Below are 18,144 nucleotides of genomic sequence, written 5' to 3'. Positions count from 1 at the left end.
TCTGGTTTACAGAACAAGTTTCAGGACAGGCAGGAATACACAGAGAAACCCTATCTCAAAGACAAAAATAAGCAGATAAAAATAAAATAAAATGAAAAAATTCACCTCACACAATTGGACTCTATGAATGGCTTGTAATAATAATAAACCTCAAATGGTAATATTTTAAAAAAAAATACTTGGCGGCTCACAACCATCTGTAATGGGATCCGATGCCCTCTTCTGGTGTGTAAGAAGACAGGGACAGTGTACTCATATACATAAAATTAATAAATCTCAAAGAAAATGGCAGCAAATGGCTGATTATCTCTGGTGCGTATGTGGGACTGAAAACAGGAACTAATGTAGAGTCATTTTTGTTGTTTTGCATATTTTGGTTTGTTTTTTTTTTTTTTTTTTTTTTTTTGGTATTTGGCAACAGGACCTCAGTAAGTAACCCAGGCTGGTTTTTTTGACCTTGCTATTATGTTGCCTCAGGCTGTTATGAGACTCATAATCCTCCTGCTTCAGCACCATGGGTGCTGGATTACAGATGTGGTCCACCATGTGCAGTACCTGAGTCACTTCTGTTGGGTACTGAATGAGATGTGTGTGTTACCTGCATTTGGGGGTTCACTCTAAGCTCCTAGTGAGGCTCAGAAGGCTTGGATGACTGTGGAAATCATCCTGTCCCATTCCAGACTGGGACAGGAGCAGAACTCTGTGCCGTGCAGCTGAAGCTAGCCTTGGTGGTACGGCCTTGTGATGCCAACACTTGTATACGGCAGGGGGTTGCGGGAGTGGAAAACAGCCAACCTCTGCTACATAGCAAGTTCCAGGAGAGCCTAAGCTACCCAAGACCCTGTCTCAAATGAGAGACAGACAGACAGACAGAGACAGAAAGAGAGAGACAGAGACATGGACAGAGGGGGTGGACATGAATGGGACTCCAAAGTTGGGAATTTAAGTAAAAACAAAGGAAGTGCTAACTGACCATACCTTGGCAAGGAAGCCTTGTCAGTAGCCAGCAGCCACCAGATAGATCGGAGGCCGTGTGCTAGCTTTCACACATTTTCCTTACAAGTCACGTGGGGTCCTAATCTGCCAAAGGACAGCCGTGCAGCTTTCTATCAGAAGGGCTCAAATTCCCTTTCTTTCCGTTTTCTTTTCCAGCACCTGGGTGGTCTACTGTGCTGCTACAGGGGGATGAGGTGACTGCAGATCCCAAAGGAACCAACCCAGACATGGCCATCCAGGTAAGACGTCCCCCGGTGGCTTCTCCACAGTCGTGAATCAGTGGCGGGCTTCCTCTGCCCTGCTGGCCTCTCTCTACAATGGACACCGGGGTTCCCTGAAATCTGGAAGTGGATTAGGAAAGCTTTTAAGACTTGTTGCCACTTTGTGTGAATGCCAGTGTGCACGTGTAGGCTTGTCATGTACCAGAACACGTGTGGCGGTCACAGGCCAGTTACAGGAGTCAGTTCTCTCCTGCTAGGTGTGCTCTGAGGACTGAATTAAAATGTCAAGTTTGGCTCTAAGGACCTTTGCCTGCAGAGCCCTCTCACCTGCCCTGAGGCGGTTTGGGGAAGCTGAATATGTCTTGCTTTCCCATGGGCCTGCTGTAGGGCATTTATAAACGTGTTAGAATATGCTTTGTCCAAGCAGTAACCCCCACGGGGTCAGAGCAGCAGACACGAATAGTCTGAGCTTTGAGAAGTCCAGCCCTACTGTGCATTGTAGAGAAAGGTCACTCGCTGCACAGGAAACTTTGGTTAAGGCCTAAGATTCCCAGTGATGTCAGCAGGAAAGCAGCTCATGGCCCACTCAGGCGGAAACAGTGACAACCTGACATTTCCAAAATGAGTCATCTGGAAGTTAATGAAATCAACACCATTCAAATAAAATGCATGAAATATGCGATCATTGCGTGGATTAAGGGAACGTTATCAGAGGCTCAACCATAGTGGGTTGGATACAAAGAAACCGGCCTCTCTTCTGCCGTTGCTGTTGTTCTTGTTTATTGGTTTGCTTGTTTTGATTTTTTTCAGATGATCTGAATTTCTAGTAAGTGCCATTTCTGGATGTTTTCTCCTTTTGTTTTGTTTCTCGCTGCGGTGTTGAGACAGGGAAGCGTGGTAGGAGGCCCAGGGGAGGCATTTGAAGGAGGGAGGGGCTAGATCTGACCAACACAACACACGTCATAGGCACTGAATGAAGAGTCCATTTCTATTTTATCATGGATCTATTTATTTGTCTACTAGGGGTTGAATCCAAGGCCTTGTTTTTGGTTTTGTTTTCCAGGCAAGCACCCTATCAGCTCCCAACTCTGTATTTAAAACACCTTCTAAATACATGGCTTTGGATGGGAACTTCACACAGACCTGTTTGGTAGTTTTAAATTGCTCCTTCTAATAAGTTGAATCATAAAACACTGCATCTCTAGGGAAGTCTTTGAGAAGATAAGGGGAACCAGGGAGACAGGAAAGAGAAGTAAGGAGATGGATATATATGGATGAGTGTGCCATAATGATCCCTGTTCTTTTGAACAATTAATGTATACTATTAAAAAAAAATGCAGGGGACTGGAGACATGGCTCTTCAGTTAAGAGTATGAGGTGGCACACAGCCACCTTTGAATCCAGATCCAGACACCTTTGACCTCCTCGGGCACCTGTAGTTACGTGTGGATACATGTACATAGACATACATCATGTACACACGTGTGCATACATGTGCATACACAGATTCAAACACACATGATTAAAAACAGTATCTTAAAAACAAGCTTGGTACTGGTCGGTAGTGGTGCACGACTTTAATCCCAGCACTCAGGAAGCAGAGGCAGGTGGATCTCTGTGAGTTCTAGACCAGCCTGATCTACAAAGGGAATTCCAGGACAGCCAGGGTTACACAGAGACACCAGGTCTCGAAAAATAAAACCAAGGAAAAAATCAGCGGGCTGTGGCAGCACCCACTTTTAATCCCAGCTCTCTGGAAACAGAGACAGGAAGGTCTCTGTGAGTTCCACGCAAGCCAGGGCTGCACGGAGAGGCAAAATAACAAACCAACCACAAAAACCTGATAATCCTTCCTGTAACCCCAGCACCTGGGAAGAAGCCGACAAGTTTAAGGTCCCTCTGGCTGGGCCATATAGCAAAAATGTACTTCCAAACACAAATCCAAACAAACAAAAGTATCAACTGTGGGGGGGAATGGGTATAGAGGTGGGAGGGTGGGGGAGAGTAGAAAGGGACCCATGAAGGGGAGGGTGAGGCTTTAGGGGAGGGGCAGGTAATAAAACCTGTGTGACAGGAAGTTGGATGGAGGGCTACTGGGAAGGAAGGGGTATCCACTGGGATGTGGGTCGAGGAGATGGGGGAAGGAGGAAATTCACTAAAACAGGTAGGTATAAAGATTCCTTCAAGAAACCTTCTATGTTGTTAGCTAATTCAAATAAAATAAAGACCATTGCCTGACACTCTAAGAAACATCTGCCCTAACTCCTGATGCCTGTGAACTTGATCTTAATTTAAAGCCCCTTTGTAGATAGGATTAAGAGGCTTGAGATGAGATCACTCCACATTCAGCAGATGGTGCTAAGCCCAATGACATGTGTCTAAGAGATAAAAGAGAGTAACAGGCATGTGTGGACAAAGCCATGTGAAGAAACGGAGGTTCTGCAGCCCAAAGCTAAAACCAAATGGATAGGCTAAGGGTGGCTCAGTGGTCACACATGTGTAAGGTTTCAGTTCAATTCACCCCAGAAAGATGAAACCCCAAACTAATGATCCTCCCAAAACTAGAAGATACTAGAAGCTTCCTCAGAGCTTGGTAAGGAATACCGAAATACCAAATGATCTCAGACGATGGGATTCCAGAGACGTGAGGAAATTAATGTCTGTGTGTGTGTGTGTGTGTTTTTTTAAGTACTCAGCCTGTGGCATTTTGCTGTAGCCACACTAGGAGACTAATACCCTGAAGTTCTACCATGTTTCTGGGCGTGTAGTCAGGTCAATCTCTGTGATTTCAAGGTCTAGTCTACATAGTGAGTTCCAGGCCAGCCAGAGCTGCACAGAGATGCCAAGAACAGTATCTACGCTTGCTGACTACTAATGCCACAGAGGCCAGAAAACAGTGCTTATCTGCCACGTTATCTGCTTTAGTACTCACCCCTTATGAGATGCTTTCCCTGTTCTTGTTCTGGGAGAAATGTTGACTTTATTTCAGTCTGGGCCACTGTCATTCATGACAAGAAAGGACAGTCATAGTTCAGTAGAGTATTGAGCTGTCTTATTCTGTGTGGATGCTTGTTCAGACACTGAATGAATGAATGAATGAATGAATGATTATTGTTTGCCAAACCTTTCCTGACTGTGGGAATCCCCTTTGCAGTAGAAACTTGCCATTCTCCTGCCTCCACCTCTTAAGTAATTGTGATATTGGCCTGCAGTGCCAGACCTGGTTTGAGGCTCCCTCTGAACAGTGACTGAGACTCAGGCTTCTTCCCTCTGACTCCAGGCCCGTCTAGCTATCGCTTCCACTAGGGCTCTGCATCCGTCCCTGTCCTCTCTGCCTAGTCTTTAGCCAGAGTTGATTTTCACCAAGGCCAGTCCGAGTCTCCTCTGTCTGAAGCCCTCCCAGCCTGCTCAGTCTGCTTAGAACAGGTCAAACTCAAGGGTCGGGGCACACAGGTTGTAAAGGCTCAGTGGTTTTGCTTTCCTTGGCCTCACATGTGCCAAAATGGAATGAGGCAATGATTAGCAAGTCCCCTGCCCCCCCCCCCACAGATTTGTGAAATGTTCCTATTTAAAAATGACAAAAACAAACCAATTAGGCTTTTACCCACACTTTCTGAGCTAGCTCCTCCTCGCCGGGTTAATTCACATCTATCACTCAGATGTTCCATTCTCCAGTGGCACATTCTGTCCAGTATACTTGCTGGATGTTCCCACAAGGCTGCTACATCGCCCTCATAGCTAGACACATGAGAAAGGTTTTTAGGGGGGTGGGGATACAGACCTTGCCTAGCAAGTGTGGGTCCCACACTCAGTTCCTTTGCCATGATGCATGCCTATAATTCCAACACTTCAGAGGCTGGGGCAGGAGGATTGCTGACAGTTTAAGACCGGCTTGACTAAGTAGCAGTTTGAACAAGTTATTTAAACTATTTAAAAGGTCCCTGTTTCAAAAATACAAGCAAACGAAAACACACACACACACACACACACACACACACACACACACACACACACACAAAGAAATAAAAGGAAAGGAAAGAATAGGAAAATCTCACCAGCTGTGCTAGCGCACACCCTTGATTCCAGCGCTCATACTTAGAAGGAAGAGGCAGATCTTTGTGGGTTCCAGGCCAGACTACTTCACCACAGTGAGTTCTCAGCCAGCCAGAGCTACACAGTGAGATTCCCCTATAGCACACGGTTCCTTTGTTTTCATCTTTTAGAGATCATTTCCTTTTTAAAAACTACTCTTCTCCCCCCCCTTTGTCCCATCGCCTTTCTTTCTTCCTTTATATTTTTTCTTTCCTTAACCAGGTTGTGGTGGCTCACACCTTTAATCCCAGCACTCCATTGGCATAGGCTGGTGAATTTCTGGGTTCAAGGACAGCCTGGACTACAGAGGGAATTCCAGGACAGCCAGGGCTACACAGAGAAACCCTGTCTCAAACAAACAAATAAACAAACGTCTTAACCCAGGCTGACCTTAGCATTTCTATGTAGCTAAGGACCATTTTGAATTCCTTTCCTTCCCCCTTTTGTTCTCCACCTCTGCCACCACACTCAGTTCCCTTTGGCTTCAAAATAAAATACTTTGGGGGGGCATATGGTATATACCATAAAGATCATCCATGTGTTTAATAACCTTTAGCAAATGTGCTGTTACAAACCCAAGACAAGTACTCTACCACTGGATTACACTTCCAACCACACCAGGTTTAAAACATCCTCACTACTCCGTGAGACCCCACCTGCCGTCTTCCCTGTCACCACTGCCACCAGAACGCCAGGCTATGCAATCTTCTATCACATGCTCTTGTGTGCCTGGCTTAGCATGACTTGATGAGGGAGTTCCTGGAAGCATCTTTTCGTTCCTGTTTATGATGAATTGCATTTGGCTTACTAGAATACCATCCATGTTGGTTACGGGTTGTTTTGGAATATTGGAGCAGGAACCCAGAGCCTGGTACTAGCCTATCAAGGCAAGTGCTCTGCGGGGAGCTGCTATCCAGTCCTGCTTAGGTTTGATTTTTATACTTTTACAAGTTGATGGACTTTGAGGTTGTTCCTCTTGCTGTCAGTAACGCTACAATATACACAAGTTTCCAGAGAGGTAGCTGAAGAGAGGGACAGGTACTTAAGTATTTTGGGAAATGCATTGCAGAGCTATGGTGGCACAGTTGCTCTTCCAGAGGTGCAGCGTGTTTAGATGAGCAACATTTCAGCTGCTCGTTTAGTTGAAACATGTATCTTTAAAAAATCAGAAAAAGAAGAGTTCAAGAGAGTAAGGACTCAAAAGTTTGCCTCTGCCAGCATCAACTAGAAAGAGGTTTTCTATTTTCCTGAAAGATCACAACATGGTTTATAGGCTAACTCTGGAGGGCCTATGGGCAGAGTAACCAGGCTGCATGGAGCTTCTATCTGGACACAGTTAGGCCCTACGTACATGGGTGCTTGGTGATGCTGTGTACTTGAAGATGCTGGAACTCTTCCAAGGAAGAGGTTAGCTATTCTTGGAAACAATTCAATCTTAAAAGATGTGAGTAGCAGTTTAACAGACCATGTGGGGGGAAAAAAAAAAAAGAGACAAATCTAGACAATGGACAAGCTACAAGGTCTTGGGTTGTTTTAATTTAAATGTGGCAGTTTTGTGGGTAGGGTTATTCTCATCTGTTCCATAATGTAATGTTACTTCTCTAGTAATTCTGGAGTAATCCAGGTGTGTGTGTATGTGTGTGCATGTGTGTGTATGTATGTATATGTGTGTATGTGTGTGCATGTGTGTGCATGTGTGTATGTGTGTGTATGTGTGTGCATGTGTGTGTATGTGTGTATATGTGTGTATGTGTGTATGTGTGTATGTGTGTATGTGTGTGTATGTGTGTATGTGTGTGTATGTGTGTATATGTGTGTATGTGTGTGTATGTATGTGCATATGTGTGTATGCGTGTGCCGTTGCATGTATTGCGTTGCATGTATTGTAAAGACATTGGCATTGCTTCTCAGATACTGTCTACCTTTGGTTTTGAGACAAGGTTGTTTACTGGCTCTGGAACTCACCAAGTAGGCTGGGCGAGCTGCCTTGAGAGTCCTAGGGACCTCTGTTCTGGGATTACAAACACAAGCCTGGCTTGTTAACTTGGCTTCTGTGGGTCAAACTCCAATCTTCAAGCTTGCAAGCACTTTACTGACTAAACGATTTCTCTGTCACCTAGCTGCTTAGAATGAAAAGAAAACACCTTTGCTGACCTCCTCAACTCTGGGGTGTAATTTGTTATTCCAAGACCATTTTTGGGTCAGGACAGAGTGAACAGCACTTTCCAGGCCTCTTGTTTGAGACTGTCCTTTTACAATGCTGCCCAGGGAAGGAAACAAGAGGACAGTGCAGGTTTGGGAAGACCTGCTTCAAAACTGCTTCCGGTACCTCCTTCCTGCTGGTAGTAGCTTACATCCACACCCTCAATGCCATTGCTTCTATTCCTAGAAACCTGATCATAAACGACTCTATTTTCTAAGTAATTACATGTTTCCAGTCCCGGATGACAACACATGGCTTCTTCAGTCCCAACACGGTGGGTGTCCTATGCCCTCTTGTTCTAGGCATATTGAGAATAAAGACTAGCCTGTGGTACACTTCTCATCCCAGCATTCAAAAGGCAGACACTGGCAGATTTCTGTGAATTTGGGGCCGACCTGGACTGCACGGTGAGAACCTATCTTAAAAAACAAATCAACTCAAAAATTAAGTATTTCTGAAGAAGAATGGAAACATCAGGACTTCTCTTAGAAAAAGCTTGTGTTGCCACGGTATCTGCAGCATTTCTCCCGTACCCTGGAGGTACATCAGAGGTGGTGGGTAGAGTTTCTGAGAAGGGCACATTTCCAAGTTAAGGAAGGCTCTGGGTGGATAGCCACATGCAAAGAGGATGCTTCTCTCCGTGTGAAACGTGTCCCTGGGAGAGAGGCTGTCCCCAGAGGAGAAGGGCAGATGTTCTCCATTCTCCATTACAAAGCAGGAAAAGCATTTTGACTCTTCCTGCAGTGAATAGAGGTCATAGGTTATGGCTTTCTTTGGCTTTAGGTATAAAAAGCCATTCTGGAGAGCCTTTTGTTGCCAACAGTGGAGAGTCCTTCGCCCTTTGTTCTCAATGGTGACAACATTGAGGGGTATTGTTTTGTGTTGGGTCCCCCCCTCCCCCGGGACAAAAAGACACATCTGGGACCAGAACTTTTGTCTACACTGTGCACACACATGAAGAGGTTGTTTTAAAATTGTTTCCTGGCTAAAGGAAAATTTCACCATGCATTTCTTTTCTTAGGTCTCTGAGTCTATTTAAGGCAGTAGCTCTCAGATGGGGTTGACCCTGCTAGGGGGGAGGCCCAGGCTTTCTATGGGACAATTTTCACAGTTCTTTCTCTTTGAGAGTAACTGTGTTAAACTTTCTTCAAAATGCAATGGGTATGGCAGTACACGCCTTTAATCCTCACTTGGAAGACAGAGGCAAGGGCAGCCTGGCCTACCTAGCAAGTTCCAGGCCAACCAGGGATGCATACTGAGACCCTGCACCAAACAGCTGCATGTGATTGCTCCCATCTGTGACCCCAGCTGAGAGGGTCAACTTGGGAGGCTGAGACAGGAAAAATGTGGTGAGTTCAAATGTATTATCTGAAAGACTCTATCTCAAAACACATTTCTACACGATATACCCATTTTCAGTTTGCTGTGGCAGTGTATGCCTATAACCCCAGCAGACTGTCATCATAGAATGTTGAGTGTCCTGCCAAGGCTGGGCCACACAAGAAGAGCCCATCTCAAAAAGTCAGCCTCGCACTCCACTTCTGAAAGACTTGGGGAACATCCCAGAAGAGGGAGGGGACAGAAAGAGTATAAGAGCCGGTGAACGGGAACAGCATATGAGATACTGTGTTCTTGACAAGGTTTGGTTGTCAAGCCTCACCGCAGTAGTGGTTAACCATACAAGACCTGTACAAAATCAAAACCAAGCCAGTAGAAAAGTCCAGTCCCCTGGGCTGGAGTTCTGAGAGCTGCTACGAGCACTGGTACTCTACCAGAAGACCAGAGACAGATTCCCAGCGCCCACAGGGCCTCCCACAACTGTCTGTAACTCCAGTTTCATGGCATTTGGTGCCCTCTTCTGGTCTCTCCGTGGACTGTGTGCCTGTGATGCTCAGACATACATGCAAATAAAAGTTGAGGGGAAAAGAAGCTATTCTTTAGTCCTAGCATTTGGGAGGCAGAGGCAGGTGGATTTCTCTGAGTTCAAGGGCAAAGTGACCTTACAAGCTGAGCTTGTGGCAGTTGAAGGCTGCTAGAGAAGGGATATTCATTTTTCTTAAGGTAGACTGCTAGGCTTCAGGGGATGGCCTAGTGTCCCTGTGTGATAGGTAGCATAAATTTGTTTTGGGAGACTTTTTTAAAAATAAGTTGTGAAGTTGAGAGGACCAGATGTTGAGTCAGGCTAAAGGGAGAAAGTGGGGGATAATATGGTTAGGAAACATAGATGAGGGCTGGAGAGATGGTTCGGGGATTAAGGTCACTGACTGTTCTTCCAGAGGTCCTGAGTTCAAATCCCAGCAATCACATGGTGGCTCACAACCATGTGTAATGGGATCTGATGCCCTCTTCTGGTGTGTCTGAAGACAGAGACAGTGTGCTTACATACAATAAATAAATACATACATACATACATACATACATACATACATACATAAATACACTTAAAAAAAGAAACATAGATGAAATTTTCAAAGACTAAATTTAAAATATTGCATTTAAAATCATGTAAAACCAAAAGCAGCAAAGGATACAAGCAAACAAACACAGACAAAACAAAACAAACCAAAAAAAAAAAAAAAAAAAAAAAATGCCAGCCAGAAATGAAAGATGCCGTGATGCTAACACGTGGGGGGTGGAGACAGGAGGATAAAGAGGCCAAGGCTAATGTGCTGGAGAGGTGGCTCAATGGTTAAAGTCAGGCTGTTCTAACAGAAGCCCTGGGTTAGGTTCCCACTGCCCAAATGGCAGCTCATAACTATCTATTTCATGGGGCTTATTGACTTCTGTGGGCACTGTGTGTGTGTGTGTGTGTGTGTGTGTGTGTGTGTGTGTGTGTGTACACTAAATGCATGCGAATACTCCTTGGCATAAAATACATATTTTAAAAAGAAAACCAAACATTTTAAGTGAAATGAGTTTAATAGGATTTATCATAAACTACTCCATTCCGCAACATAATTGTTATTCCTGTAGGCTGCCTCTTTTTCCTCTAATAAAATGAATGTCTGAGGTCTCAGCATCTCGGTTGGATACAAAGGTAAATCATACCTGGCAAAGCAAAGCCCCCCGGGGTCTTTCTGAGCTATTTCGGCTCCTCGCTGTGTTACCCCCTAACAGTGACAGGAGGGGTTGCTCATTCTCAGCTCAGAGCTGTGCCAAACACTTATGCACCCTCTCTTTTAGCTTTACTGTTGTTTTCTCCTTCTGTTCATCTCCTCTCATATAATCCTCAAAGCAACGCTGAAAGGAAAAATCTTCCTAACTGTTTTCACAGAGTCAGTCACAGCTGCGGTGGGTGACTGACGTTAGGTCACATACCAAGGATTCAGACTCTTGGAAGCCAGGTGACTCATGTCTGTGATCCTAGCACTCAGAGCTACGGCAGGAGGGTTGTCAGGAGTTTGAGGTCAGCCTTGGCAACATAGTGAGTTCCAGGGCAGCCTGGGCTACAATGTGAAACCCTGTGTTAAAATTCTTAAAGGGGCATTTTGTAACTTGTTTGAAAGTAAGTGCAAATTTTATTTTGTTTGGAGTGTGGTTTGTTTGCTTGTTTGTAGTTTTCTGGTAGAGCGTGTGCTCAGCGTGTTCAAGACCTAGATTCAACCTTAAGCACCAAAACTCAAATCCATCCTCCACCACCACCCTGCAGACCTAATTAAAGTTGAACTTCAGGTATTCCTTATGCAACATTTTTAATGGTACGTATGTCCCAAATACTGCACACTTCATACTTACCCTAAGAAATGGCTTGTTGTTGACCTAAATAAAGTTGACTTTAACTGGACAGTCTGTATTTTTATTTGCTGAGTCTAGAAGTCGTGGGCAGGAGAGTGCCACAAAGGCGGTGATCACTGTGGCTTGATGTTTGTGTATTTGTAGGTTTGGATTTTTTTTTTTCTTTCAAGACCGACAACTGTGTAAAGAAAATCTACAGTTTAGTTCAAACATCTGTTTCTTGATATGGGTTTTGGGTTTTTCTATGTAGCCCAGGCTAGCCTCAAACTTGTAGTAATGCTCCTGCCTCAGTCTCCCAAGTGCTGAAATCACAGTCGTGAGCCACCATGCCTGGCTTTAGTTTGATAATCTTATGTAGCCTTAGTTTTGATTCTAGAATCAGATAGTACTTCCGAGAGATTTACGAAGTGCTGCCATTGGCTGAACAGATGGTTTTGTAGTCTGAAAGGAGATAAAAGAGGTAAAAGCATCTTGGTTTCGGGGGAGGGGGGCTGCTTCCTCTGCGGAGGACAGATGGGGAGACAGAATAATAGAAGCGATGGGTTAACTGCAGAGCATCTTCCGTTGCTTTGTCATGACCAAAGGATGACCGGGCACAAGCCTCAAAGCCCACTTTGCAATGTTCTGCTTAGGAAACTCGGCTGCCTCTCATTGTCCCGATTTCTTTAAGGCTTGGATAGAACTTACTTTCAGCTTAATGGCAAGTCACTGCCATGTGGATAATTCCATTTTGATTCTAGTCTGGTGTCCTAATTAGGCTTTCTAGTGCTGTGATGAAACACCACGACCAAAAGCAAGTGGGGCTGGGAGGTAACTTCCACTTCCGTGTCAGGACAGGAACTCAAACAGGACAGGAGCCTGGAGGCAGGAGCTGATGCAGAGGCCATGGATGGATGCTGCTTGCTGTTTCTGCTCAGCCTGTTTTCTCATAGAACACAGGACCACCAGCCCCAGGATGGTACCGTCCACAATGAGCTGGGCCTTTCCCCAGCAAGCAGTAAGCAAATGCCCTCCAGTCAGAGCTCATGGAGGCATTGCTCAAGCTTGTATCACGTTGACACAAAACTAGTCAGTGCATTTGGTCTGTTGAGATCTAGAAAGATAGCCTATTTCCAAGGCATGGACGCTGGTGATTATTACTCAAGACACAGATTTTATGGAAGTTTAAACCAGACAGAGGTGTAGTTTCAGTGTATGAAGTATACTGGTAACTATTAAATGTGAAAGCCCATACCTGCCCTGAGGTTCGAAGTCTGTCTGAGCCACATACTGAGACCTGCGTGCCTACCAGCAAATGTCTCTCTATACACATTTTCCTTAGGAATTAAGGCTTATAAGCTGGATCCTGTTTCTCTACAAAGTAAAACAGGAAACTGTGCCCAGGGCCCATTAGCTTCCCCCCTACCACTTTGAAACATGGTCTCATGTAGCCCAGGATGGCCTTAAGCTTGTCATGTAGCTGAATATAACCTGGATTTTTCTACTTCTGCCTGCCAAGCACACTAGAATTACAAGTGTATACCACCATGCCAGCCGTGGTGTGTGTGTGTGTGGTGTAGTGTGTGGGTGTGTGTGGTGTATGTATGTGTGTGTGTGTGTGGTGCATGTATGTGTATGGTGTATGCATATGTGATGTATGTGTGTGGTATATGTATGTGTATGGTGCATGTGTATGTGTGTATGTGTGGGTATGTGGGGTGTGTGTGTATGGTGTGTATAAGTGGGGTGTGTATGTGTGGTGTCTGCATGTGTATGGTATGTGTGTATGTGGGGTGTGTGTATGGTGTGTATAAGTGGGGTGTGTATGTGCGGTGTATGTATGTGTATGGTATGTGTGTATGTGGGGTGTGTGTGTGTGTGTGTGTGTGTGTTCCCTGCCTAAGTGGGATCTAGCTTGGTCCCCTCTCCAGGGCACTTCAGGCGGGTGTTTTCCGAGGCTGCTGTCTGTGGGTTCTGAGTTTGCTTTGCTTGGCTCAGTTCTTTCAGCAGAAGCCACAGGCTGTCTCTTCAACAGGAACTTTGTTTCCAAAGCAGCTGGAGCAAACATTGTTAAGATAAAACACCGAACTCCCCCAGGCCGACTCAGAAGATGCAGATAACACGGAGACAGCATCCAGAGCCTTCCTGTCATCAGACACTCCCATTGCAGGAATGCTCAAGAGGAGAGGAGAGAAACTACACGGATATACTTGCCTAGAACACAGGACCAACATGGAACAAAACCAACCAAAATTTGCAGTGAAAACCAGGATATTTGTGTAAATTAGTTGTGTTTTGTTTTGTGTCTCTTGTAGCTCAAGTTAGCCTCCAATTCAGTATGTAGCTGGGGCTGTACTTGAACTCCTAATCTCTGCTTCCACTTCTTGAGTGCTGGGATCCCCGGTATAACCCACCATATCTAGCTGCAGTATATGTATGTAGACTGGAGAACTGCCCCCCCCCCCCCCCAGTACTTGAGCTAGTCCAGCAGCTAAAGGCATTTGTAGATCTTGCAAAGGAACTGGGTTCTGTTGCTAGCAACCATATGATGGCTTACAAATAGTTCCAGGGGGTCCAACACCCTCTTCTGACCTCTGTGACTGCTAGGCATATATGTATATGTGTGTGTATGTTTATGTATATATGTATGTGTACGTATATATACAAGCAAAACATTTATACAGAAAACAATCTCTTAGAAATTAAAAATAGGTGCTTGAGAGATGGCTTAGTGGTTAAGAACACTGGCTGCTCTTCCAGAGGACCCAGGTTTGATTCACAGCACCCACATAGCAGTTCACAATTATTTATGACTCGAGTTCCAGGGGACCCAACACCCTCCCAAAGACATACATGCAGGCAAAGCACCAATGCACATAAAATAAAAATATTTTTTAAAAAATTAAATACAGAGGCAAGAAGCCAGGAGTGTGGTGGTCCACACCTTTAATCCCAGAATTCTGGTGACAGAGACAAATGGATCTCTGTGAGTTCAAGGCTAGGCTGGTCTTAAAAAAAAAAAAAAAGAGTTCTATGCTAGCCAAAGGTGCACAGTGAGACCTTGTTTCAAAATACAAAACAGAAAAAGAAAAGAGAAAGCATATATTCAAACAAGATGATTGCTTCACTAGCTAGAACAGGCTGCCAACTAACACACACACACACACACACACACACACTTTACTCCCTGCTTCAGCTACCTGACTGAGTACTGGGAACAACACAAGCATTTGGAAGCATGAACCGCTACTCCCAGGCAGCCAGACCACTCCTGTTGCAGGGGAGGATATAATTGCTGGTCATAAGTCTTAGAAACCATAAAGGATGATTCGGAGGACAGAGCGGCTGAGCAACTTTCCCAGGTTCACATGGTGATGGAGCAAGACTCAAACCCATCTATCTGCTCCTGGCTTTTTGTTTTTCTTTCTTTTCTTTTTTTCTTTTTTTCCTTTTGCTGACATTCTGCTGTATTGTGAAGTAGGAATGACTTTAGTTCCCTGGAGTTTTTAATCTTAGCTCTAGTTGTCATATTGCTGACATTCTGATTTGTCCTCAGCCGTACCAGAGAGAAAAAAACAAACAAACAAATAATAATAATAAAAGCCCAGGAGTGGCCAGAGAACACAAGAGCAGCCCTGCCCTGCTTCCCAGCAGGTGGGTACCCTACTCCACCTCCTCATCTCAGCAGCCAGGAGCCGGGGAGCAGAGGACCCTAAGAGGAAGCCATAAGATGAAAACTCTTCTCAGACCAGACATTGCTTGTCTGGGTTTCCTTGTTTTGTTTGAGCGTTCTGTTCTGTTTTATGGCCTCCATGCAGAAGGCTACTGGGAATTCTAAACCCGTAAAGTCTACCTCTGTCCACTGTAGTTTCATTTTCTTTTCATGTTTGAAAATTAGATTGATTTGTGTGTGTGTGTGTGTGTGTGTGTGTGCACGCGCGCGTGCGTGCGCACACACATGCACATCCCATGAACACACATATGGAAGTCAGGATAACCTTTGGGAGTCAGTGATCTCTTTCCACTTTGTGGGTCCCTAGGCATAAATGCCAGTCACCAGCCTTGCTGGTAAGTGCCTTCACCTATTCTACCATATGTTGCCAGCACAACTCCTGTGGTTTTAAAGTGAATTCGTGTCCACCATGGTCCCGATCTGACGAGTAGTTCATGTGTGAGGCTGTTTTGCCTGAAAGTATGTCTGCACACGTCAGTAACGCCAAAGGCGTGTGTCCAGTCCTCTGGACAGGTGGTCGTGGCTTGTTGTGGATTGGAGAAGTAAACTCGGGTCCTCTGCAAGAACAGAAAGATGCTCTTAACAACTAAGCCAGCCACATTTAAAAAAATGTCAAATTGCCTCTGCAATAATCAGGATTATTAAAATGTTAAATGCCAATGTAATCTTCTATTTCCCCCTGATATGACTAAAAAACCCTCACAGTTTTTTTTTTGGTTTTTTTTTTTTTTGTTTGTTTGTTTGTTTCTTTTTTTTTTTTTTTTTTTTTTTGGTAATTTAACAGTCTGTACTTAAAAATTCAGAGGGAGGGAAAAGCTTGGAAATCACTAAGAAAATACCATAGTTTCTTATTTTGTTTTTTTTCTAGGAATCAAACTCAAGGCTTTCTTTATACTAATCTTACACTCTGTCATATGAGTATGTGGCCAGCCTGTTACCATCACAAAACAAAGCTGGGCTTGCTAGTGCACGCCTTTAATGCCAATAGTTGGGAGGCAGAGGTAGGAAGATTTCTGTGAGTTCAAGGCCAGGATGTACACAGGAAGTTCCAGGACAGCCAAAACTATATAATGAGACCCTGACTCAAAAGCAAACAAAACATGAGAAAAATAACCCAACACACAAACAAATATATTTTGGCACCAATTTGTAATCCCAGCACTTGGAAGGTTGAGACAGGCTTTCCAGGAGTTCGAAGCTAGTCTGGGTTACAAAAGACCAAGCAAAACACCAAACCCAAGACACCAATCAACTAAAATACAGTTCTCCAAACAGGGGCAGTGTGACTCAGAGGCACAGGGTTTGCTCAATGGGGCCCTGGCTTTGATTCCCAGCACCAAAACCAAAACCAGCCACAAGCTTTCTTAACACGGAGAAAAGAGTTAAGCACTGTTGGAATCAGAACATAGGATTCTCACAAAACCCAGGCCACTGATGAGGATTCTGGCTGGTGCTGGCTTAGCCCAGGGTGTGAGCAGGCTGCACGCCTTCCAAGTATATGAAACATCTTCTAAGGCTTGCAGCACGGTGCTTAAAGAGAATTTTGTCCTGGGTTGTCTCTCCTATAGGACATCACCTCTGCCATGCTCACTAGAGTGTCCAAATGCTTCATTCATTAAACAAGATAAAAATGTCAGCCGTGACACAAATTGACAGGACTGTCTAGAACTTCGTTGGTAATTACCAAACTTATCCATGAGAATGTTCATATTAACAATGAATGAGCTCACGGGCCACTGCAGGGGAGACGGGAAAAGTCACCAACATCTTGTATTGTTACTTGTGTGGGTCCCATCTCTTCCATAGTCCCTGTTTGGACAGCGTCTTCTGGTAGCCCAGGTTGGCCTTGAATTCACTTACTATGTAGGGAAGGATGACCTTGGCTTTCTGATTCTTCTGGGATTTCAGGGGTCCACTACTGTGCCCAGTTGATTGACTGATTGATTTACTTATTTATTTTTTTTAGACAAGGTAGCCTGTTACCTAGATTAGCTTGAAACTCACTATATAGCTGGTGCTGGCTTCAAATCTGAGATCCTTCTGCCTGAGCTTCCTGAAGGCTACGGTTATACGAATGTGTGTGTTTGGTTGACTGATTAGTTGGGTGGTTGGTTGGTTGGTTTCATTTGGACAGGGTCTCCAGCAGCTCAAACTGGCTTTGAACTTGCTATATAGCTCCAGTCTCTACCTCCTAAATTCTGGGATTACAGGGATGGGCTACTATGGCTAGTTTAGTTTATTGTTTTGGGTTTTATCAAGGAATTCTGGCCTGTGGCTTTTTTCTTTTCTTTCTTTTTTTTTTTTTTTTTTTTTGAGAAGTGCACTTCTCTGCACAGCCTGCCTGACCTGGAACTGCCCAGGTTGTCTTTGATCTTGAATAAGTGTACCATCCCAGGTCCCAGGGTGCTGTAATTACTCACATGGCTTTCATGAGTACTTTTTTTTTTTAAAGATTTATTTATTTATTTTATGTATATGAGTACACAGTAGCTGTCTTTAGAAACACCAGAAGGCATTGGCTCTCATTACGGATGGTTGTGAGCCACCATGTGGTTACTGGGAATTGAACTGAGGAACTCTGGAAGAGCAGTCAGTCAGTCAGTGCTCTTAATCACTCCAGTCCCCCATGGGTGCATTTTTTTAAAAGAGCATTTTAAAAGGCTGAAACAAGCTGGCTGTGGTGACACATGTCTTCAGTCCCCAGCACCCTGGAAGCAGAAGCAGGCAGATCTCTGTGAGTTCAAGGCTAGTCTGGTCTACAGAGTGAGTTTTAGGACAGCTGGGGCTAAACAGAGAAACCCTGTTTCAAAAAAGAAAAAGAACAGCTAGGTGAGTGGAACCAGGTGACCACTTCCTTATGGCGGAGAGAAACCCAGTGTGCGGGTTCAGGAAAAGGAAATAAACATGGAATAGGCTGGAAAGAACTTTTCCGGGCACAGGAAGTGAGAAACCCTGGAGAGAAAGCAAAGGAAAAGCAAGTGTGGCAAAGTGCCAGGATCCAAGATTGAGCGTAAACACGGTCCTGGAGCCAAGGGTTCTCAGAGGAAGCTGTTCTGTCCTGTTTGCTCATCTCTTCCTTTCCTACTGGGGTGACTGTGCTCCCCAAACCAGGCTGTGTGGTAGCATCAAATGCAAACAGACACAGATTCCTGCATCTGTATCTCTCAGGGAAGAGAGCTCAAGAC

General features: G+C 44.6%; 1 protein-coding gene across 1 annotated transcript in view; it reads left to right on the top strand.

The window, feature by feature from the left end:
• The window catches only part of PALM2AKAP2 (PALM2 and AKAP2 fusion), a gene marked incomplete at both ends in the record, with an annotated part of 298,468 nt that overhangs the window by 180,285 nt on the left and 100,039 nt on the right, over positions 1-18,144 (top strand). The window contains one exon of the mRNA XM_080940223.1: positions 1,153-1,235. Within this exon, the coding sequence (XP_080796349.1) occupies positions 1,153-1,235 (83 nt within the window). The remainder of the gene's footprint in view (positions 1-1,152; positions 1,236-18,144) is intronic.

The sequence above is a fragment of the Micromys minutus genome (assembly GCF_963924665.1).
Source record: "Micromys minutus genome assembly, chromosome: 28".
NCBI lineage: Eukaryota > Metazoa > Chordata > Mammalia > Rodentia > Muridae > Micromys > Micromys minutus.
Note: the sequence above shows the minus strand (reverse complement) of the source record. Positions and strands in the feature narration are given on the sequence as shown.